This window comes from Sporothrix schenckii, assembly GCF_000961545.1.
Source record: "Sporothrix schenckii 1099-18 chromosome Unknown Cont47, whole genome shotgun sequence".
Lineage (NCBI taxonomy): Eukaryota > Fungi > Ascomycota > Sordariomycetes > Ophiostomatales > Ophiostomataceae > Sporothrix > Sporothrix schenckii.
Window position 1 is genome coordinate 3108371 of NW_015971148.1, and position 23253 is coordinate 3131623.

The window sequence follows — 23253 nt, forward strand, 5'->3', positions numbered from 1 at the left end:
GCTCCTGCCGCCAGACGACACTCAGTGCTGCGACGCGTTGGCAAGGAGCTTGCCTAGAGGCAGGTGTTGCTAGAACGGCAAGCTTGGCCCGTGCGTGTCCGGTTCCAGAGGGGGAACTGGCAGGGAACCGGAGGATTGAATATCCGGATCACGTGAAAGGTCACGGCGGTGGACTGATCTGCAAAGGTCTCGCCCATCGTCTTATCGATAAGGGACCCGCTAAAAAGATCCTAGTTTTTCTCCTTCCTGCCTCTGTACTATTTACATTGATGCCAGACGCAACGACGAGAGCGGCGAACAAGCAGACGGGCGGTGGAACCCAAGACGACAACACTTTGGGATTGCATATGCATTGTATATCTGTCTTTCATTGTTTATGAGCCAATTGCTTTCTTGTGGAACGCACAACGCCGCACACTGCCGACCGACTGCCGTCGAGAAACGACGTCTGTTGACGATTATCTCATTTTCTCATTTCTTGGGTTCTGTCTACACTTTTTGCATTTTCCTTCTCCAGACCATCTCCCCTGCTCTACTTTGTGATTTATAAAAAAGGGCACTGCCTTCGCATACTTCCAACGTTGCATACAACCCCCACCTCTGCCATGCCGTACCCAACGACTGCGCCAGCCCAGCGCGTGCCGGCCTGGAAACGGTTGGGCCTCAAGCTCAAAGGGTCGGACGGCAATCCTGCCTCGCCCGCTGCCACGACTGCCGTACCACCACCAGCGCCTCCTCCTTCGTCCTTCTCTGCCTCCACACGCCAGCCATACCAATCATCGCCCTCCTCTTACTCCCAGACCAACACACCCAGCAAGCGGAAAGAGCCGCCTGCGTCGGCCCTCGCGTCGTCCGCCGCCAAACGCCAAAAGTCCGTCTCATTCGCCGAGGGCGGCACCGCCAACAAGACGAACGGCGAGGCTGCACTCAAGAAAGCCAAGAAGGCCAAGAAGGCCAAAAAGAAGAAGGCCGCGCCCAATCCAGCCAACAAGGAGCCGTCCAACCTCGACCGCGAACTCGAGTACCTGCAGCAGTGGAAGACGGCACGGGACGTGTGGAAGTTCAACAAGAACCACCAGACGCTGCTGATCAAGTACGTCTTTGCGGGCGGCAGCAACAACGCGGGCATCCCGACATCGCACATTGACATCTTTTACGACTACATCCGCTCGCTGCAAGGCGCCGTGCGGACACGGCTTCGCGACGAGGCGATCAACATTTGCAAGATGGACGACGTGGCAGACATCACAATAGATGCGCCACGCACCAGCACTAGCACGTCAACAACAGCGACAACGACAGCGGCGACAGGAGAGGCGACGCCGAAAAAGGCAAAGACGGAGGCCGAGGCGGCGGCCGAAGCCGAGTATGCCAAGATTGTGGCCGGCTTCCGGGACCAGGCCGCCAGTGGCGCCGTCAATGGCAACGGCAAGCGGCTCCGGCGTCTCAGCGAGGTGGACTATGTCCTTCGGTTTGCCGACCCGGTGCTGCAGAAGCGGCTGGTGCGGCGTATTAGGGCTGAGAACGTTGCGAATGAGCTGAGCAGTGAGGAGGACGGCGAGGTGGTGACCGCAGCAGCAGCAGCAGCAGCGTCAATACCCAAGGCGGCGCAGTCTGGCTCTACCTCGGATGTCCCGAGCACCTCGTACCTGTCGTCGTCTTCAGCAACGACATCCGGCGGCGACGACAAGCGTGTGAAGCTCAACGATGGCTCGGCGCAGAAGCCGAAACGGAGCCGAAAGCAGCGGACGGCTGTTGACTCCAGCTCGGACGACTCGGACTCGGACTCAGACACGGACTCGGATTCCGATTCGGGCGAAGATGGCGACGGTGCAAAGGTTGAAGGCGGCGCCGATTCGTCGAGTGACAGCTCCGACTCGTCCGACGACTCGGACGACGAGATGGTGCCTTTACCCACGGCGAATGGTGCACAAACATCGTCGTCTTCGTCAAGCAGCAGCTCACCGGCGTCTGCGTCCGATTCCGACTCGGATTCCGACTAGAAGTTGGATGGAGGCAAGGTAACCCGGCGTACAGACATTGTGAACAGAACGTGTGATGGATTTTGAGTACATCATCTCTAGCGGGAATTCATAGCGTTACTATTGTAAACGATGCTGTTTTATTTTATTTTATGCCAGCCATTTGGTTCGGCTCATGCTGTCCTTCACCATGGGAGTAAATGGAGCAATGGGAATTGACTTATTTCAATTATGAGGCGATCACATTGAAATAATGATAGATAACTGTAAAACGCTCCGTATGACGGACCGGAAAATGACTATGAGATGCCATTGGATGTTGGATGTACGTCTATGTTCCCGTGACATATAAACATAAATAAAAACCAAAGAGTAAGTCCTGTAAACGCCCAAATAAAGGTCTACGAGAGACTGTAAATGCGGTGATGAGATGTGTATAAAAGCAAAAAGCCACCCGTTCCCGGGACTTATCTCCGGGATATTCGCTTGTCGTAGGCAAGGCGAAAGTATGATTCCAAATCCAAATACGCACATGACCAGTAAATCGTAACGGGAAGAAAAAAGCGTTGCCTCCCATGAACCAACAAGATGCAACATCATTAACAAAAGAACAAGTCAATCAACAACAAAAAGAAAGGAACAAGAAAACACAGAAAAGAAATAAAAGAAAAGGCTCGTCAGTGCCGTTGACCTGGCGCAATCTCTTGCCCAGCACAAACAATCATGCACGCACATCGTCGTACGCTTTGAGCAGGTCCTGGAGCTCCAGAACGCCAGCGACTTCACCATTGTCAATGACGGCGACGACAGCATCGGCGGCTGCCACGCCTTCCTCGCTGGCACTCGCATCGGCAACGGCCCGCAGCCACTCCGCGGCCTTGCGCACCTTTGTGTCAGCGGCCACAGCAACAAAATCAGGCCGGCCAATGACAAGGCCGGGCACCTCGTGCACAGGGCGGGCCAGGTCGGCGGACCGCAGGGCCCGGATGCGGCTCGGCGGGGCAATGCTCTCGAGGTTGCTGTCGTCGCTGTTCGTGCCGGCCGTCGTCACCACACGCACCCAGCCATTGGCCGAGCTGTAGCCGGCGCGCAGCACGTCGGCGCAGTCGGGCTGGGAGTGCACAATGGGAATGTCCCGCCACGGTACGGCCAGGTTGCGGATGGTGTCGTTTTGTTGTTGTTTTTGCTGCTGTTGTTGTAGGTGAGAATTGGCGGCGGCATCCGGATGCTGAAAGGCGGCACCTATGGCACCGCCCGGGTGGTTGCGGCGAAACACAGACTCTGTCGACGGGTGCAATTCCGTGCTCGTGACAATCGCCAACGCATCGCCGACAGCCAATGCCGTGGTCGTGCTGGCGGTGGGCGCGGCCACGCCAAAGGACACCTTCTCCTCGACAGGAATGGGCGCCGGCAGCAGGATGGCGGCCGCAGCAGGAGAGCCACTGCCGGGGAAGTTGCCGCTGGCTCTGGCACCGGACTGCAGGGTGTTGCGGTGGCGGACTAGCTCGCAGGTCTCGGCGGTGACGTGGGATGTCAAGATGATCAGCGGCAGGGCGGGATCGATGTGCGGAAGGAGGGTGACGAGCTCCTGTGTCTTACCCGAGTAGGTGATGAACAGAAGGGCGTCGTGTGGCCGGATGTGTCCGAGGTCGCCATGCAACGCCTCGGTCGGATGCAAGAAGGAGGCCGGCACAGCGAGACTGTTGAACGTGGCCACCAGCTTCTTGCCAATGTGGCCCGACTTGCCGACGCCGACGACCACCAGCTTCCCTGGTGGCTGCGAGGTCTGTGTGCGCACAATGGCCTCAACAGCCTGGTGGAAGCCGTCCTGTGCCGCCGGCGATGTGGCGTACAGCTGGGCAACAGACTGCAGGGCGGTTGCCTCTGTGGAAAGGACGTGCACGGCGCCGGCCAGGCGTGCAGTGGCCGACGATGCTGGTGCCTTGCCGGACACAGAAGCAGATGCGGACGACGGGGCTACCGGCGAGGTCGCAGCCGTAGTGACGCTCAGGCAGGTGGAGGAGACACTTGGCGACAGGACACAAGGAGACAACTTGGGCGAGTCTGTTGCCGAGGCTGGCGCTGTGGCCGGCGGTGATGAGAGAGCGGTGTCGTCGTGCACGCCCGCGGCCGTCGTATTGTTGGGGGACGAAGGGGCAGCAGATGCTGAGGCCGCAACCGCGACAGGGGATGTGATGGTAACGCTGTCGACGGTATCGAGCGATAGGTCCTCAATCGGGCTGCAAAGGTCTTCCTCGTTCCCCGGCGTCACAGGGGAAGGCGGCGAGGGCGGTGGAACTGCCGGGAAGACAGAGGTCCCGAGCAAGTAGACGGCGCTCGTCTGGACCGGCCCGCTGCAACGCTCGACTCGTTCGCCCATTGCGACAGCACGGCTGGGTTATGTGTGGAAGGGGGGGAGGGTTGTCTGGTGAAAGATAAGGAAACCCGGAACAGCACAGCAGACACAGCCGAAGGAAACCGAGAATGGAGGCCGAAAGAGGTCGCACGGCGCAGCCGGCGGCAAGCAATGGAAGGAAAAGGGGATAGCAGGAAAGAAGGAAAGGAAAGAAGGTTATGGGACGCAGCGGATTAGATCGAAAAAGCGCCCATCTTGTGTGAATAAGGTCTGGCAAAGTATACCGTTTCCCGGAGATGTCGTTTTCTTGATATGAATTTGCGGGACGAACGGCCGTCTCCAAAGGTGGCGCCGGTATTTTGCGCTATATTATGGGACAAGCGACAATGCACACTGGAGCATGAGGCCCGAGAAGGGAATGAAGCAAAATGAAGAAGAAGAGGAGGTAGGAGAGGACGAGAGAGAGCTGTGGAAGAACAGAACGAAGAGATAAAGGAAGCCGGTGAAGAAAGCTGGATGGCGCAAGGAACGTAACGGAACGTTAGCTCGAGGCCGTTTGTCGCTAAGGGCGGAGCAGAAACAAAGACGGAAGCAGAAGTCCCAAATGGGGCCACCGTTTTCTCGTTTAGCTGACAGTGGCCGCACGGGCGGTCGAACACTGGAGCCGCCGGGGAGAAGCGAGGAAAAGGATGAAAAGGAAGCTCAAGTGGGAGAGCTCGGAATGCACCGAAGCTGTTTATCCCGCAGGTCTGACCTAAGGAAGTTCACTCGCATAGTTGCCAAGTAAGGGAGGTACGGAGGAGGCAGAAAGGAGGAAGATGAAGAGGAAGGCGCATTGGCAGAACCGTAGAGAGTAAGCAAGAGGCGAGGGCAGGATGGAGCAAAAATCGAACGAAAAGGAAGGAGCGTTGCTATCTTGAGGCAGGGACGACGGGTGTTGAGCTGCGCCAGGGTCGATTACCTTCCTGTATGGCATTGCGCGCGGGCACATGCAAATGTGGAAGGGGCGTTTCAAGAACGGCTACAAGAAAAGGGAAGGAACGACATACTGCCGGGACGACTGGCAGCAATGGAAGGGTCTGGCCCAGAAGTCACTGGGAATCTGCACTTTGCAGGGCCCTTCCCTGATATTTGGTTCACTATGATTTTTTTTTTCGGTTTTAATCTAAAGCTATTTTTCGACTTTGTTTGCCGTGCAAGCGACCTTTCAAACAGCGCAAAAGAGCGCTGAAGCTCGGCTCGGATGGGAGAAAGATTCTACCCGCGGCAGGTACTTGGCGACAGCATGAACAAGGATGCACACCCGCGGAGCAAATACTACGACGCGAGGGCAGGAGCTACCCACGCTGTTAACTCCGTTGGCAAGCGCACGTTTTCCGAGGACGAAGTTCTTCGCCGTTGGATGTGTTGTCCATTCTTTCCAATTTTAGCGTGATGCGCCTTCCTTTGCCACGATTGGAAAAGGAGCGGCGGGACGGAGAAATCGCTATCGCAACGATCGCAGCGATTAATAAGAAGGAACGGGTGGGCGCGGAAGGGCAAAACGGTGGGACAAAACGGCAGGAAGTACGTGAGATGTCTCCGTGCGGAAGGACCAGCCAGCCATAACGAATGACAAGATCAAAGACCAAACGGAAGGAGTCAGTAATCGGTAAAAAAAAATGGCAGCTGCCATTGTCCCGACTCTTCTTCCTCCCCGTGCAGAAATCCCTAATCTGCTCACCAAAATACGCACCGATCTTATATCGTCTTCTGCAGGGCGTCTAGCACCATCGCCACCAATGCCAGGAACGGCGGCTTGCGTGATCCAGGCTAAGGAGACGCACCAAGCCTATTTGTCGATCAGATTGGCCGTGCAGCCCACCACGCCGCCTCGCGGCGCTCGCGACCGCCATCGTTTCTCCCCTTCTTGGCCTCGTCTGGGTCTCATTGGCGTCCTTGTGGGGTCCTTTTGAGCTGTTTCCTTGGGACATGACATGTGCAGCATAGTGGAAAAGCACAACAATACGATGTACGGCGAAAGAACGGTGACTCTCCGGCGACTGGCCTGTGAGGTTTGTCAGTTGTATCTGTGTTGGCGGAAGCGAATCGGCTTCGCGCGCAGCGTTCTTGACAACGCTCACGGTCTTCGGGGACTTTGGCACCCGTCGACATGGCACAGCTCTGTCTGGGCTGCAAGTTTGATGACAGAAACTCGATGAGACCATGCAATGGCATCTCTGTGCTTATCACACCCTGCACGTATTACGTGCGTCATGCAGATGGCCCGCTGCATTTGACTCTGCAGATTCTGATAACACCTGCGTCCGCGTCCTCTGAAGCAGCCTGCAAGCCTCTTCGACTTGCATACACGTGGGGCCGTCCCAGTCGTGTGAGAGGAAGAGTCATTGAGGCAGCCATTTCGTCAAAGCGAGGCTCCATCGGGATCCCATTTAAACCGTCTGGGGCAAGTGTTGTAGCTGTGCACGACAAAGTGGTATTTACCATGCCCGCGTTCACGCCGTCACGAAACTGCACTCATGAATGAGATTGTATTGGTACATGTTTGAACCTCGACACCTTTTATTTGCAAAGATAATGCATCATTAAACGACAGGAAAAAGCAAAACCCCAAACGCCCATGCCATGCTCAAGGCAAATGCCCTATCCAGTAAAAGCCGTTTTGTGGAAATCGTAGTACAGTAAAAGACGCCTTGTGCCAATGCGTACGTATTGAGACATGATTCACATTCACGCCGCTATGCCATGGCGCTCATCATGAGGCTCTCCACCATGCCGCTCGTCTGGCACGCCAGCTGCGCCTGCTCGACCTCGCGACGCACGCGCTTCCACAGCAGCTGGAAGCCGGCGTCCAGCTCGGCCGACGCAGCCACGTACTCGGCATAGAGGTCCAAGAGGTGCATGCCAACGTCCGTACACATGGGCGTAAACCGCGGGTCCACAATGTGCCGGCAGACCCACTGCAGAATCGGCTGCACCGTCACCTCGTCGCGGTTCTCCAGCGCATCGCGCAGGGCACTCCGGTGCCGCAGGGCGGTCAGCAGCGTCAGCGTGTTGAGCGGGCCATAGTTGGGTGAGTTGGGGTCCAGTACGGCGTCGAGGGCGGCGCCAAACCGCTGGTGCCGCAGGTCACGCTGCCATGGCGGCTCGCGGCGCCGGCGCTTGTTGTTGTTGCCGTTGCCGCTGCCGCTGCCTATGCCGGACCCGTCAATGACAAAATCAGCCGCGTCGCCGCCCGCGGCGTCGATGCGCGCGTGCGCCTCGGCTTGCTGCTTGCGCTTGGCCTTGGCGGCATCGTACTTGTCCAGGGTGCCGGCGTCGCGCGCGGCCCGCTCCTTCTTCTTGTCCTTCTCGCGCTCGGCCGCCGGGCCCGTCAGCCGCGTGCGGATGCTCAGCACGCCCGACACCATGCCGACCGCCAGGTGCCGGTCGTCGCCGCCGGCGCCTGCAGCGATCACCGACACGCTGAGCACGGGCGACGGGTACTTGGCGCTGGCCACCACGTTCCACGAGCCCGTCTCAAACACCTTGACGTGGCCGTCTAGGCCGCCCGACACGACGCGCTCGCCGTGCGACGCCAGGCACAGCGACGTCACCGTCTTTTGGTGCGCCGTCAGCAGCGTCAGCGGCCGCGCCGCCACCACGTCGAGCACCGACACCGTATTGTCAGACGCCGCCAGGATGGCCGTACCCGAAGGCATGGGCAGGACGGCCTCGACGGGCGCCGCGTGCTTGAACGTCAGCACGGCGCCGCCCGGCGCACGCGCATCCCAGAGGCGCACCGTGGCATCGTACGAGCCCGTCACCATCATGTGGTTGTTGCTGCTGCTGCTGCCGGCGCCCGCGCTGCCGGCGCCGCCGCCGGGCATAAAGGCGCCGGCGCGCACGTAGTCCTGGTGGCCGACAAAGGTGCGCACGGGGTCTGCCAGCGGCAGGCTCCAGAGGCGCACGGTCTTGTCGTCGCTCGCGCTCATGACGGTCGTGAGGTCCGTGGGCGACCAGCGCGTGACCCACGTCGGCTGCTTGTGCGTGTGCCACGTCTTGAGAATCACAGGCCGCGAGCCGCCGGCCACGTCAAACACCTGCATCTTGCCCGAGTCGTCGCCCGCCACCAGCACACGCCCGTCGGGCCGGATCTCGCCGCTGCGCGCCACCGACTCGAACCGGCCAATCGTCTTGATCAGCTCCCGCTTGCGGATGCTGTAAATGTCGACGCGGGGACCGGCCGTGACAGCAAACAGGTCGTTTTGCTTCGTGGCTGCCGTCGTCGTCGCGCTGGCAACGGCCGTGGCCCCACCGCCGTACAAAGCCGCTGTGGCCGGAAAGCCAATGTGTGTGACGCCCCATGAGGCCGTGGACGTGTGCGACTTTTGGTTCTTGAACGACTTCCAGTAGCGCTGCTCGGCCGTCATGGCCGCTGGCCCTTGGGCCAGCTTCAGCGTCTGCAATGGGACGACCTCGGCCGCCATTTTGTGTCTGTATCCGTGTAGTCGCGTGGGATTGAACGGTACAAAATAAAAGACGAGATGGGTGTTGGCAAAGTCGTCAAAGTCGTCGTTGGTGTCGCTGCACGTTGGTTTGGTCCCTGGCACTGGTTCCTGAGAATTTGCCTACAGGTGCAAAAGGTAGCTCCAAATTTTTTTCTTTATCGATCGGCGGTTATCGATAACATTTAGTGGTTGGATGTCGCCCCACTTGACCGACTGTGGTTGGCCTTTTGGGGCTCCTCCTGAAATCCCCAATCTCCACTCTATCTGTCGCCGAATTAGGCTTAGTGCCAATATATAATATCTCCGTATTAGAGACGATGGCCCACCGCAACCGTCAACAAAACGATTCAATATTACCATCACCCCGAAGCCGTCGCACAGGTTGACTCACTGGGTTGGCGCGCTGTTCGCTGGTCTGTTTATCTCTGCAGTGACTGCATAACAACGGCTGCTCTACGACATGGCGTGCAAGCTTCATACTGTTGTCGGATCAGAGGCCTGAGGCCGTCTCAGGTGGCAAACAAGGCTCTTCGATGCAGAAAATGCCCTTCTTCCGCGGACACTGCCACTACTCCTCTTTGCTCGTGTGCCATTTTGTCAAAAGAGATCCCCGTAGCTTTTCCTGAAACGTGCAAGTCAACAGTCAAGGGTGCAAGGCCTGGAATCTTGGAATGGATCAAATCCCCGTTCGCACTGAGGAGAAAGCCAGCGCACAATGTCGCGCTATCGCTGTAAGATGCAAACAGGCGCTACAATTGGCCGTCGGATGAATTGAATCTGGGGAAAGTTAAAGTTCAGAGACAGACGTGCAGAGCCAAAAGCCAGTCTTGAAACATCTGCTCTCAGTGGCTCCGATGCTCGACGATCGTTCTTTCCTGCAATGTGTACGACGAAAGCTGTTGCACTGTTGCCTTATGTTGGGGGGCAGAGGCAAGTGCGCCTAACGCTTGCCGAAGGCTTCCCACCTGACCATCGTCGTCGTTCGCTCTTTCCCCCTCCCCTTAACGGTCGCTCTTGCCATAATCCGTACTCCTGTCACGATTTTCTGCTCACGTTTTCCTGTTTTGTGTTTCAATTTCCTGTTCTCCTGTTCTCCTGTTCATTTCTGTTTGTGTCTTCACATCCCCATCATCTCCAAGGCTGTCCCCCATCGGCGAGCCACACACAGAGTCCATTGCAATTGACTAGCCCAATGCACTCGCCTAGCTCCACAGCGGTGTGCCCCCGACGCTGTCGTTCCTTACCGCCTAACTACGCGCGCGCGACCATCGACAAAAGCGGATTTCCAACCACTTCTGCCCCCAAAACGCCTTCGGCAGCACTCTGCGCTGCCTGCGTTATGCCTCTTGCATAGTCTTCTCGCTGTCCTCTCACCCATCCCTTCCATCTCTTTGGCCGTCTTCCCGCTGCCTTCGCCTAGCGACTCATGGCACGAGCATAGAAGCCGCGAGATCGACGAAAATCGCACGTTTGGCGCAGCACTTTCTCATCGCCCTGCGCCATCCCACTCTGTGGTCGCCACCGCCGTGAATTTCCGGGTATTCACTTACGCCGTTTCGTTCGGACTTTGTCTGGATTCTTGATCCCCGGGTGCTGTCGTGTGTATGGTCTCGACAATAGCGATCGATATGAGCCGGTTTCTGCCATGGTGCGTTGCCCAACCTGTGTTCCAATGCAAGACAGAGCCTGAGACATGATCCTGAGATCTAACTGTCGACCCCCGATTCTTCTAGATCTTTCCGATTAAGCCGTTCCGCCAGTCCAGCCACATTCCGTGAGGCCATGCCGCGCACGACATCGTCTCCGGACGAGAAGCGTGCGTTGCTCGCCAGCCGGGCCGAGGCCCAGATGGCCTCGACCAACACTACGGCAAACGCCTTTCTCGGTACCCGGCAACCGTCATGGCTAACGGCGAACGCAAAGCAACGGACTGCACCCACTGCTGGTCCACCATTAACCACCGACATGGCACGAGCAGTACCAGCCGTTGCGCCCGCTCCAGGAGCGCCAGCAGCAGCGCCGGCAGCGCCACCACAAGCGCCGGCAGAGACGCGTGCGCCCCCGTTGCCGACATTAAATCCTGCCGACCCAAAACCCGTGTCTACGTCAACAAATCTGTCACAGTATGTTGACAATAGCTTGGAAAGAACGAATGGGGTTTAGACTGGAGGACGCTCACAACTGACTTATCAAAACAGATCCGACTGCAGTCTCCTCTCCCCCGCGCCGACAGACGAAGCCAGCCCAGCTGCCGCAAGTCCTGACGCAATCGTCCCACCAGCTGAGACCACGGCGGAGGAAGTCACTCATATACACGACTTCCCATCATTGCGTAGGGCCTTATCGGAAGAGCGGCAACGACGACGGGCCGAGAAGCAGATGTCTACTGCACCGGATACGAATGCAGCGGACGACACCCCGAGCGAACCAAGGCAACCACGGATATCTACAAACGGCGCAGCTCCCTGCCAGGCGCAGTCGGATGCAAATTCACAGGAGGCAGCGCAGCATTCCAGACGGCAATCGCTCGACGTGGTGGCCGGCGCACCCCCTGTGGATGACCGTCCACAGCGTGTGTTACCGCCCAACGCACCATTGGCAACAACGATGGCATCCTCCGTTTCGACAGGACAAGTAAACCTTGTGCCTGAGGAGCCGAGCAATACTGACCCACTGCCACCGACGGTACCACCGGAACCAGCAACGGCCACAGAAATTGCTGCAGCAATAGCCGCAGCAACAGCCAAGGCAGCAGGCGGGACGAACTCGGGATCAACTCAAGCTACGCTCGAGGAGCAACAAAACGTATACTTTCCGCGAACCTTGGTTCGCACAACGACAGGCAATGCCGAATTCAGCTATGTGGCTCTTGCGCAACTGGTGAGCAATCAAATTACGCAACTCAAACGCGAGGGTTCTCCCTTCACACTCTCTGAAGCACAGAGGTTGTCGAATCTGAACTGTGCTCTCCGCATTGAAGACGGTTTTTTTGTCGCAGCAAACCAGCTTCTCTGTCTGTGGTTGGTCGATACTGCCGAGTTGCATTTCCAGCTGGCCCCCCTTCCGTCGCACTTAATCGACCACAGTTTCGGTATCTTGCAGCAGATACTCGAGACCAATGGACAGATCCGACCTACTCTCCTGGCCTGGTTTTCTCAGTTTCCAGGCAACATTGACGACATGATTCGCCATACAAGTAACTACACCCAAGTCATTGTACAGGTGCGCGCCTTTTTGGAGAGGCTGGCGCTGTATTGGGGTCCTCTTTCGAACAGTGTTGCGATGCGCGGCTATCCTCTCTTGGTGGACGAGCTTCTGTCACGGCTCCTTTGTCTGTCCCCGACTCTCCAAAATCTGTTGTCTACAGCTTCCCGCAAATATCTCCAGCCGGCCAGAGATCTTGGTGACACTGCTTTTGATGAGATCTTTATGAAAGACCTGACACAGCACCAGCCGGCGCTCAGCACCTTCATCGCACTTCCGGAGCCCCGTTTTGCTGAGGACCTAGAGTGGGTCAACGCGGGTACGATTGCATGCTATCGTGAGGCTCTTCGCAGCAGCCCGGCAGAGGGGGCTAGGCGCCCGTCAGTCCCTCACTCGGCTGCACCAAATACAAAGTTAGCTCAACAACCTCCGCGACAAGTGGCTCAAATTCAGCAAATTCGTGTTCCTCAGACCCAAGAGTTTCAATCGATTCAGCAGCCCCAGTATGCACAGCAGACCTTCCAGCGGCCTCTTCAGCAAAGAGTGGTGGATCAGAATACTTCGCAGGCTGCGGCAATCTCACCAGTCCTAGCCGAATCCTGCCTTCCAGTTGGGGCTGCGTATATGGCTCATGTGCGTCGAGCAAACGCATCCGTGTCGTTGGATGGCAATGCTGCACAGCCAATGCTAGCAGATCGTGGCCGAACTGCTAGCTTACAGCATCCGCAGCAACAACTACAGCAACAGCAACAGCCCCATCTAAATATCCAGCCACAACGGTTTATCCGTCCGCATCCTCAACAGACCCCGCAGCCAATGTCTCCGGTGCAGACGCCCCAGCAGCCTATGCCATACAGGCAAGGCCAAACAATGCGCGCAACAGGCAAGACGCCAATGCTCCCTACTCTTCGACTCGCACAGCAGGGTCCGACGTCACCACAGCTCCTCCAGGGGCAGTCGCCGCAGATGGCTCAATCCCCGCACGTCTCGTCGAGGGTACAAGCGCAAGTTCGGTCGAATGTACAGGCCCAGGCACAGCAACTTCAGCATATGCAACAAATGCATGTCGCCCAACAAACTCAAGAACCACAGCAGACACAGTATACACAACAGCTACAACACGCACAACAGCGACAACAAGGACAACAAGGACAACACGCACAACACGCACAACACGCACAACACGCACAACACGCACAACACGCACAACACGCACAACACGCACAACACGCACAACACGCACAACACGCACAACACGCACAACACGCACAACACGCACAACACGCACAACACGCACAACACGCACAACACGCACAACACGCACAACACGCACAACACGCACAACACGCACAACACGCACAACACGCACAACAAGGACAACAGTTGCAGTGGCGGCAATTGCAAGCTCCACCTCGGCAAGTTCCATCCCAGCAATATGCGCTCCAACAAGGCCCAACTCAGCAGGGTCAGCCCGTGCAATCTCTTAGCACAGCGGAGAGGCGGCGCATGTTGGAACAGTTTCAATTACAGCAGAGGCTACAACTGGACGAACTTCATAGGCAGCAGCAGTTACAGCTGGAAAGGGAACAGCATGCGCAACAGGCACCGCATATGGAGACGCCAACAGATTCGCAGCAAGTACGCCAAAGGCAGCAAGTTATGCAAACACGGCAACGGACAATATTGCCAGCACAGCCAATGCAGCCAGGACAACAACAGCTGCGCCAAGTTCAGCAGACACAACAAGCACAACCAGCACAACCAGCACAACAAATTTCAACCATGCATCAAATGCAACAAATGCAGCAAATGCAACAAGTGCAACAAATGCAACCAATGCAACAGGTGCAGCAGTTGCAACGACACCAGCGGGAACAACCAGTTTCTCCGGCAGCGTTATTGTCTCCTACGCAGCCGCAGATACAACATTGGCCACAAACAACACAGGGCAGCGTAGGACTCGCAGGCCAACCTGGACAGGTGCCGCGAAACTATACCACCATGCAGCAGTCACGTCTCCCAACCACACTCCGCTCGCCCGTACCTTCGCCCGTGCAATCACCGGGCCTTGCCCAACAAGCAGCTCGCTTTCCGCCGGTACAACCTCCAGCCAACGCTATGTACTACGCCGAGAATACAGCTTCTGTTTCTAGAAACAGTCTTATCCAACCCAATATTCCACCTATCACACTGCAACCTGCTGGCGCGGTGCCGTCGGCTCCTGCACTGGGCCAACAAGTAGCTTCTGACATACCAGCGCAGGCACAGCCTCATCAACCGCAACAGCAGCAGCAGGAGGAACAACAGCAACAGACGCAGCAGCCGCAACAACAGCCTAGCTTGGTAGGCGGACGTCAGCAACATCAAGATGCGCCTACTTCTCTAGAGGGACACAGGTCCATCTTTCCGCCAGCCGGCTCAACGATTGCACGAAGCGAGTACCCTCTTGACCCGAATGATTTCCGAGCTTTTCAACAGGCTTTGACACAATTGGATCGCAGGAGCCCAACGCGAGTGATGATCAATCGGACGTCGCAAAAGTTGCTCCCACCCAAGCCTGGTAGCCCAAGATTCTACCAATACGTGCAACGCCTTGCACTTGGTCCTTGCTCGACGCCAATGCGGAAGATTATGTACACCTTCGAGTTCACGATTACGGAAGAAGACTTCGCCCAAATTTGTTTCAGGTCCACACCTCAGGGCGCCTTGCTACCGATTGAGAGCCATTTCGACGGGAGCTTGAGCTACCGTGTACGTTGCTGCACTGCCCGAGACGGTGTCCAAGCAATGACGGAAAGCGAGTGGGTGACGAGCAATACGCAATGGCCGGTGAACATCTTTATGAAGATCAACGGCACAGCCGTATTTGCTCGTCGCCAGTCACACAACGGCAAGGATCTCCCCGTTAACATCACGCAGTTGATCCTGCTTGGTGTTAACAAGGTCGAGGTGGCTATTCCTGAACAGTCGTCGAAGTCGTCAACGTCACCAAATTACTTCTTTGGCGTCGAGACCGTCGAGACGGCGCATTGCAACCGCTCGGTCGACTATATCATGAAAAATGGAGTTCAGCATGCCAGTGTTACAGTCGACAAAATCAAGTCTCGTCTTCGGTCGACGTCGGATGACGACGGGTTCACCATCCTGCAAAACAGCGTCTCCGTGGACCTAGCCGACCCTTACAGCGCCCGCCTTTTCAAGATACCTGTTCGAGGCGCCCAGTGTCAGCACATTGAGTGCTTCGACCTGCACAACTGGCTTAATACGCGGCCTGTGTGTACATCGTACCTGATGAACCCATTTTGTCAGCACGCCTATGACTGCCCATGCCCGAAGCCCCAGGAGCCGACAATGCCGGACAAATGGCGGTGCCCCATTTGTTCAAACGATGCCCGTCCTACCAGTCTGCGAATTGACCGCTTTCTCGTCGATGTCCGTGCTAAGCTCAAGGAACTCGGAACACTCGACAAAGTCAAGTCGATCCGTGTCATGGGTGATGGAACGTGGACGCCAATTGGCGGCAACGAGGAGGATGACGATGACGGGGGCGACAGCGACGACGAAAAGGTCGGCTTAGCTAGCGGCAGCAACCCCATCAGCGGAACGACTGTCACCAGCACGACGAACAACAGCACGACTACCAACAACACGGTTAACAGCAGCACGGCTACCAGTAGCACGGCTACGACCAGTGCTGCAAAGAGGAAACCGAATACGCAGCAGCAAAAAGGGCAACCGCCGCGGAAGGTTGCACGAACCGATGCAGAATCGAATGCGGCAGCACCCGCGAAACGGGCCGTGCCGACGTCGCGTCCAATTGAAATCATTGAAATCGACGATTGACCTGCACGTGGCGCATTTTCATTTACGGGTTGTATAGTTTTTGATGATTTGTTTCTATTGTTTCCATGGTATTTGGAGCATGGCGTTTTGCGACTATGATCTGTTTTGCTTCATATGGGAATTGGCGTTTTATCATGATGCTCTTTTATGTATATACCCATGTTTGCTTTGGCTTACTTGTCTGGCGTCGTCATCTATCAATAATATGTATCAGCTCATTTGTTGGGTGGACAACGAGGATGGAAGAAGGTTCCAATCAAACGACGTAGAGCTCAATTGATACTCCATGGTCATATGCTCCTAAACTCTCGTTGTTTTGCATTAGCAAGTGAATACACGATTGGCAAATGTCAATATAGGCTAATATATGTTCTATATGCGAGCCGAATATCCCCCTTCATAGCAAGCATCGTGCTAAATTCCTGGTATCGTTACATACGTGCGCGTTACTTCCACCGTGTCTCTTGTTACGCTATCCAAGACCTGTCATCATATTCCGATTATATGCCTATTCGTTCACGAGCTGGACGGCATCGTAATGGCGTTCGCCTCCCCACTAAACGCTGGCCGCATCGCGGCGCCGCCGCTGTCATTGTCGTTGAGCCCCATGGCCGCCGCCGTGTCGGCCATCGCTTCGTCGTACGACGGTGGCGGCTCTTGGTAGATGCTGGCCGTGTCCCCGTCGGTAAATGCAAACGCGTTGATGGCAGATGCTACGGACGGCGCCATGGACGAGACAACGCCATTGTACGTCACCAGCACCTCGCCGTTCTGAGCCACGATGCCGCCGCTGGCGCCGCCCGAGCTCGTGGGCGTGAGCGCCGAGCCGGTCGAAGACGAGCGTGCCGTCGGCAGCATGGCCGCAGGCTCTTCGCCGGGCCGCAACTGCGGTGGGTACAGCGGGTCGACCGACGTTTGTCGACGGTGCATGTGCAAGTGCTGGTTGGGACCATGCCAGCTGACAGAGCCGTGCATGCGTCCGATGCCGTGCGACTGCGCCGAGGCAGGGTCTTCACCCGACGGGAACTTCTCCCGGTTCTGCCGCTGCTGCTGCTCTTCCCTCTGCTGCGCGGCAAAATTCTGCGGAACAGGCCGCCGGCGGATAACGGGCAGACCTGACACTTCGACGGCGCCTGGAACGGACGGTGGTGGAACAGACGGGGTGGAGGAGGGCGATGACGATTGTGGGGCCACGTACGCCGAGCCGTTCGGTCGCGGGGCCACTGCCGGTGCCGGTACCGGATCGGAGCTCAATTCGAAAACGGGTCGTTCTACCTCCTGCGATGGATGGGGATGCTGTGGTTGTTGTAGTGGGTGTTGGAACGGTTGCTGCATATATTGCTGCTGAGGGAGTTGCTGCAGTGGCGTATGTTGCTGGCCCACGTGTGCAAGTGATGGGTACCGGCTATAGGGACTCTCCGCAGGGAATGTGGTCGCCCGGGATAGCTGTCGGACAGGCGTTGGCGGTTGGCTTGGGTCGACATTTGGGTATGGGTTTTGGTGAAGCTGGTGCTGAAACGGCTGGTGTAGCCGTGTGTCGGGCAGTGAAGGCCGGCCTTCCCGCCGCATTTGTTCTTGCCGCATACGCGCATTTTGGCGGTGCCGTTCGACGGCGTCGATGAGCATCTTGTTTGGCTTGATCCCAGAGTACACCTGTACGGAGTGGAATGTGAGAGGCAGAATGATAGTCTGAGGAAGCAAGTGCGCGGGCCGAGGCTTCATGACCTTCATGGCCTTCATGGCCGCCTTTTGCTCCTTCTTTTGCTCTTTCAACTGCTCCTTCAACTCCTTTTTCGAAAGCTGGCCGCTGCTTGGCTGATCAGTTAGTGACTCGGATGCCAACGGCGGACCTGAGTCTATGGGCAGCACGCTCCAACACAGGCCTGCGCGGATCTCGAGCTGGTAATCGCGGCTGATGTTGCATGTCACGAAGCCGGGCATCACGGTGTTTGGTAGGGCATTGTGGCGCCACATGTCGTCGGGTAGCTCCAATTCGCTGTCGACAGGGGCGTCCGGGTCGCATACGGGAATCGTAAGGCCGAGTCGTGTCATGATGATCCAGGTGGCTGTCTTGGTCTGCTCAACGTCCTGGCCCTTGACCCGCGTCCTGCCGAGGAGGCGAATGTCGAGCGAGGTGAGGTAGACCTGTTCACGGCTGGCCTCAAGCTTGCGGGCGACAATGCGCAGTGGCAGGGGTTCGTTGCAGGTCAGAATGGCGGGGAATGGAAGCAAAGCGATCAGTTGAATCGAAGGCGTAACACCGTCGCGGCATGCGACGTTCACAGGGAACTTTAGTGTGTTTGGCGACGTGGACAATGACGAAGAGGGAGATGTGGGCGACACAGACGCTCCTGCTTGGCTGTCGGGCAAAGAGAGTGTCGAGCTGCTGTTGTTGCGGAAGAAGCTCGTCTTCTTCTTGGAGTTGCGTAGGGGAGGCGCGTCAGACGGCGGAGCGCGGTCGCGGAAGGTAAAGGGCCGGCGCGCAAACATCTCGCGCGTCGACGGCGGTGGCCGAATGGGCTCAATGGGCAGAAACTTAAAGCCGACCGAGTTGCGCCAGTTGCCCCGAAACATGCCCGGCCGCTGCACAGTGGCCTTGACAAAGTACCGAATCTCGGTGGTTTCTGTGGTGCTCAAGTAGCCGGCGAAGCTCGGGGGAAGCGTCTGCTTGACGTGGGTATACATCAGCTGCTTGGTGCCGTCCATGATGCGGATGCCGTTGTTGCCGACTCCGAAGCGAAGCGGGCCGCCATTCGGGCTCTCGGCATTGCCGTCGACGTCGACCATGCCGCCCGTACGCGACAATGCCACCGGATCGGCACAGGCATTGTTAAAGGGCACCTTGAAGCGGAAGGGGAACGTGTGCTGGCCGGCCGGCAGGGTGTTGCTTGTGAGCGGCTCGTCTGTCTTGAGCGGGTGCACCTGGGCAACTTGGTAGAGAATCTTGTGGTTTTCTTGCACGACAGTGCCCGGCGCTGGCCGTGTAATCGTGCCGCCGGGGTTCCGGCTCGGGTCTAGATCGTGAAGGGACTCGTTCATATACGTCCAGCCCTCCTCGTCCTCGACGGGCGGGACGGTCAACGACGTGCTCGATTCGCCCTCGAGCTTGACGACGACGGCGCCGATGGCATCTGGCTTAGACAGAAAGAACTTGACTTCGCCGTGGATAATGTCAAGATTGGTATAGTACTCCGGCTGGTCGACGAGGTGGATGTGGACCGACATGTCTCAGACAGGCGTGGGGGGAAAGATGCCGCCAGACGGCGGAGAGGGGAGGGGCGGATGGAAAGAGGTCGGAGAGAACGGAGAATAGGCGGAATCACGGGGGTAGGAGCAGGAATCCGCACCCCATCCTCTCTTGGCGACAAAATAGCAAATGGCTGTTGATATCGACGTAGCTGGCGGTTGACCACGGGCTTTAAGGGCGGAGAGTCTGAAGCAAGCTGCGGCGTAGGGGCGACGAGCGGACGACGGGCACGAGGCAGCGGAAGCAAATTGGCGTGAGTTGACGTGGAAGATGAATGGAATCTGGGGCAGACACGAGAACGTGAGAAGCGTTGACCGTTGGCTGGAGAGGCTGGCGGCCAAAGTGGATAGGCTGGATGCAGACTAGACACCGACTGCGTGTCGAGCCAAGCAGCTGGTGCGATTTAGCTCTTTTTTTTTTTAATTGATTGATTGATTGACAGTCCCCGTCGCAGAAACGAAGCACGCGCTCTTCATGTAGCTTTGACCAGGCGCGAGGACCGCCAACGGACAGGAGAAGGCTGAGAAAGCGTCGCGTTCGACTTGTTGCAGCCTGGCGAGGCAGACCCGACCGGCGCCCGAAGAGCAGTCAATTGCGTCGTATGGTCTGGTCGTATGGCCGTGCATGAGGCGAGCGAGAGCAATGCCGCTGCAGTCTGTGCGGCGCCGTGTTTCTTTTACAAAGCTTTTTCTCCGCGGGCCTTTTGTGCCTTTTTTGTTTTTGTTTTGCTTTTCTGCAGCAGCTTGGGAATGCTCCGCCTCAATCCACAGCTCGCTGGGCTCGTGCGGTCCAGTCTTGTTGGAACCTGGCGGGGCTGGATGACAGACCTGGGTACGAAATAATACGCCGCAGATTCAGCGAAACTCCGGGCGTTGGCTGCCTCGAATTGGGCGGCAGACGTCGCGGGAAGATGAAGAGATGAAGTTGTCAAGATCCCAATCAGCCTCGCTACCCTTCGGCCAGTGCCATCCTTCCTTTACGGGATAGCCTGGGGGGAAATACAAAAAAAATGAAATGGTGGAAGGAAGGCGGAGTTGTTGGATTAGGCAAGAACGGGCGACGCTTGAAACCAGTTGCTGTACAATAGGCGCCCAGGCGCCTTCCTCCCGACATCGTATACGGGCATAAGACGGTTCGTCATTGCTCCTTCCCTCCGAAATGGCATGGGGACAAAGCTGCATATGGTTGAGAAACAGCTAGCGTTTTTTTCAGTTTAGCGGACCGTGTGCTGTGGTATTATTTTGGGTGCTCTCATCGGTTTTTTCTTCAGCACTCGACAGTCACCAGTGTTCTTGTTCGAGGATCATGTCCTGCAAGCGCGACTGGCAAATCAGGATCGGTCTTGCCAATTTTCTCACACTCTCTCAATGCTCCTTCCCTGCATCATTTCCTCGTCTTTCCCAAGCCGCCTCTGGAAATACGTCACGTAACAGGAAGGATAGGGCCGGCCGAGTTTCGCTCAAACAGGTTAAGATGCAACGAGATCCCCCTTAACTTTGTTGCCTGGTGGGGCTTAGCTATTTTTACGGACAGAGCGAACGACGTCGTAGCAGTTGCCGTTTTGGCACACTTTCCGATAAGATAAGCCTTTTTTACAATTGACAGCCCGAAGAATTATTGCCCCTCATCACCGCCAAAAAATCGTCCACCAAACCATTCGCATTTGACCGATCATCACCGTCACCATAACCGGCAACGAGCAACGACACAGCATACGGTACCGAGCATACATCCGAAGCCTCGAGCACGATACGCCATGGGAAAAGCCAAGACTCCCCGGAAGAACGGCGCCGCCTCCGCCGCGTCCCCATATTCGCGGCCAACTGGCAAGGGATCGGCACAAAAGAACAATGTCTTCAAGTTCAACACGAATGTCGGACAGGTACGACAATCACGCGGGGCGGAGGAACAGCCAGGCTAGGGCAGCTGAATCACCGGTGACTGACAATCTGGGGCAGCACATTCTCAAAAACCCCGGCGTGGCAGATGGTAAGCCCCCGAAATTTGTCTCGAGAGGACCGTGTAATTCAGGGAAATCATGTGCTAAACTGTCTGTGCAGCAATGTAGGTCGACATATGGTATCTTCTGTCCAGGAAAGCACTGGCGCTGACATAGGGCCTTGTGCTGCAGTGTCAACAAGGCCGAGGTGAGTGGCGGTCGAAACGTGACCCAACAAACCCATCGCCAGCATCCATGCTAACGAGACCAGTTGAAACCAACCGATACGGTCCTGGAAATCGGCCCCGGTACGGGCAACATCACGACGAGAATTCTCGAAAAGGCGAGAAAATGCATAGCGAGTAGGAATGCCCGATCCTGCGCAATTTTGTGCCGTTTTGTGCACGCAGTGCTGACATCTGATTCCAGTCGAGCTCGATCCTCGGATGGCGGCCGAAGTGTAAGTCACAAGAGATCGATTTAAACCGACGATTGGGAATTGTGTTTGCTGACTTTGGTTGTAGCACAAAACGTGTGCAGGGTACGCCCTTACAAAAGAAGCTGGAGGTATGTCTCTCATTGCGCCCGCAAACGGGCCCTAATCGCCCTGTATGACACGTCCATATTGACGCCCCCCCGTAGGTCCTTTTAGGCGATGCTATCAAGACCGAGTTCCCTCCGTTCGACGTACGTACGCTCACCCAATCCGGCATCTGATATCTGATTTTGGTTGGGCAGGCACACTGACCCCGGCGCTAGGTCTGCATCTCGAATACGCCGTACCAGATCAGCTCGCCCCTTGTGTACGCTGAGCGCAGTATTGTTTCCCGTCATCTCTTCTCCTCTTCTATTTCATTCCTACGGACGAAGGCATCCTGTTTCTCTCCGTTTTGCCGCCGCCTCGCGAATAATATAACAATGGCTAACCCTTTCTCAGCTTCAAGCTCCTCTCGATGCCCAACCCACCGCGGACGGCCGTTCTCATGTTCCAGAAGTAAATACCGCCCACCATACACAAAAAAAAAAAAGAAAGAAAGAAAGAAAGAAAGAAAGAGAGAAACAAAATGGCCCAAAAATCTTGTCGGCGTGTCTGTTGTCTAATGGCCTCCTCACAGGGAATTTGCTCAGCGCCTGGTTGCACGCCCGGGTGACACACTCTACTGCCGTCTCAGCGTCAACGCCCAGTTTTTCGCCCGCATCACTCACGTCCTCAAGGTCGGCAAAGTACGTAAACTATACGCCACTCGATGCGACCACAAACAACACACGCTTCGTTTGTTCGTTCTTTGCCGATGGCAACTGACATGTTCAACCAAAAAACAGGCCAACTTTAAACCCCCTCCAAAGGTCGAGTCAGCCGTGGTGCGCATAACGCCCAGAACAGGCTCCGAGAAGCCGAAATTCAATTTCGCCGAAATGGATGGCATGCTGAGAGTACGTTTTCACTTTACCTTTTTATTTCGGTCGTGGTCGGTCACTTGTCCGCCGATCTGATTCTGCTTGTTCCACCGAGACACTGACAATGGCGTCCTCCCCTGGCCTCGCCCCTTGCCTTAGATCTCCTTCACGCGCAAAAACCGCACGCTCCGTGCTTCATTTGTTAGCAAAGAAGTACTTGCCATGCTCGCCCGTAACTACAGAGTGTACGCTTCGATGAACGGTATAGCTGTGGACGACAGCCTGGTGGAAGACGCCGCTGCAGACGACGATGACGGCGAAGATGCCGACATGGACGTTGATGACGATGCCGACAACGACGCCCAAGCCGACGAGGAGGACGCGTTTGGCGGCATGGATATCGACGACAACGATGAAGACCTGCCGACGTTCTTCAAAGAGAAGCCGTACGTACCGCCGCCCAAGACACCAAGCAAGCGCAAGCGGACCAAGGTCGACGAGCTGGTGCGCACAAAAGTGCTGCGCGTTCTAGAGCAACTAGAAATGGCCGACCGGCGCTCCAGGCAGTGTGACGAAACAGACTTTTTAAAGCTTCTGGATGCGGTACGTCCTTCTCTCTCCGCATGTCTCTGTTCGATTTCTATTTTTATTTTTATTTTTTATTTTTGTCACCATCCCTTATTTGTGAGCACGTTCTAATCAGCAAAACCACAGATGAACAGCGAGGGTATCCACTTCTCGTGAGCCAACATTGGCCGCGGGTTATGACAATTTTGCAAAAAAAAGTTAATAGT

At 56.5% G+C, this 23253-nt stretch overlaps 8 protein-coding genes across 8 annotated transcripts; 5 read left to right on the forward strand and 3 right to left on the reverse strand.

The window, feature by feature from the left end:
• Nucleotides 1–605: 605 nt before the first annotated feature.
• SPSK_04285 (uncharacterized protein) lies at nucleotides 606–2003 on the forward strand (the record flags this gene model as incomplete). Its single annotated transcript, XM_016731096.1, has 1 exon — nucleotides 606–2003. The coding sequence occupies one exon, from the start codon at nucleotides 606–608 to the stop codon at nucleotides 2001–2003; it is 1398 nt and encodes a 465-aa protein (XP_016585534.1).
• Nucleotides 2004–2703: 700 nt separating this feature from the next.
• SPSK_04198 (sugar isomerase, KpsF/GutQ) lies at nucleotides 2704–4362 on the reverse strand (the record flags this gene model as incomplete). The annotated part of the gene is made up of 1 exon (XM_016731009.1): nucleotides 2704–4362. One exon carries the CDS (start codon nucleotides 4360–4362, stop codon nucleotides 2704–2706), a length of 1659 nt encoding a protein of 552 aa, XP_016585535.1.
• Nucleotides 4363–5623: 1261 nt separating this feature from the next.
• Nucleotides 5624–5993, forward strand: SPSK_04671 (uncharacterized protein; the record flags this gene model as incomplete). Its single annotated transcript, XM_016731471.1, has 3 exons — nucleotides 5624–5742; nucleotides 5769–5904; nucleotides 5931–5993. 3 exons carry the CDS (start codon nucleotides 5624–5626, stop codon nucleotides 5991–5993), a joined length of 318 nt encoding a protein of 105 aa, XP_016585536.1.
• A 6-nt stretch (nucleotides 5994–5999) lies between these two features.
• SPSK_04718 (uncharacterized protein) lies at nucleotides 6000–6293 on the forward strand (the record flags this gene model as incomplete). Its single annotated transcript, XM_016731515.1, has 1 exon — nucleotides 6000–6293. The coding sequence occupies one exon, from the start codon at nucleotides 6000–6002 to the stop codon at nucleotides 6291–6293; it is 294 nt and encodes a 97-aa protein (XP_016585537.1).
• A 783-nt stretch (nucleotides 6294–7076) lies between these two features.
• Nucleotides 7077–8807, reverse strand: SPSK_04172 (U3 small nucleolar RNA-associated protein 15; the record flags this gene model as incomplete). Its single annotated transcript, XM_016730983.1, has 1 exon — nucleotides 7077–8807. One exon carries the CDS (start codon nucleotides 8805–8807, stop codon nucleotides 7077–7079), a length of 1731 nt encoding a protein of 576 aa, XP_016585538.1.
• A 1803-nt stretch (nucleotides 8808–10610) lies between these two features.
• SPSK_03852 (uncharacterized protein) lies at nucleotides 10611–15875 on the forward strand (the record flags this gene model as incomplete). The annotated part of the gene is made up of 4 exons (XM_016730667.1): nucleotides 10611–10951; nucleotides 11027–13045; nucleotides 13134–13497; nucleotides 13566–15875. 4 exons carry the CDS (start codon nucleotides 10611–10613, stop codon nucleotides 15873–15875), a joined length of 5034 nt encoding a protein of 1677 aa, XP_016585539.1.
• A 516-nt stretch (nucleotides 15876–16391) lies between these two features.
• Nucleotides 16392–19100, reverse strand: SPSK_03981 (uncharacterized protein; the record flags this gene model as incomplete). The annotated part of the gene is made up of 1 exon (XM_016730796.1): nucleotides 16392–19100. One exon carries the CDS (start codon nucleotides 19098–19100, stop codon nucleotides 16392–16394), a length of 2709 nt encoding a protein of 902 aa, XP_016585540.1.
• A 1778-nt stretch (nucleotides 19101–20878) lies between these two features.
• On the forward strand, nucleotides 20879–23203 carry SPSK_04029 (18S rRNA (adenine1779-N6/adenine1780-N6)-dimethyltransferase; the record flags this gene model as incomplete). The annotated part of the gene is made up of 13 exons (XM_016730842.1): nucleotides 20879–21004; nucleotides 21081–21111; nucleotides 21183–21186; nucleotides 21254–21269; nucleotides 21333–21521; nucleotides 21602–21628; nucleotides 21704–21748; nucleotides 21821–21864; nucleotides 21999–22055; nucleotides 22177–22285; nucleotides 22385–22495; nucleotides 22619–23062; nucleotides 23174–23203. The coding sequence occupies 13 exons, from the start codon at nucleotides 20879–20881 to the stop codon at nucleotides 23201–23203; spliced, it is 1233 nt and encodes a 410-aa protein (XP_016585541.1).
• Between the last annotated feature and the right edge of the window lie 50 nt (nucleotides 23204–23253).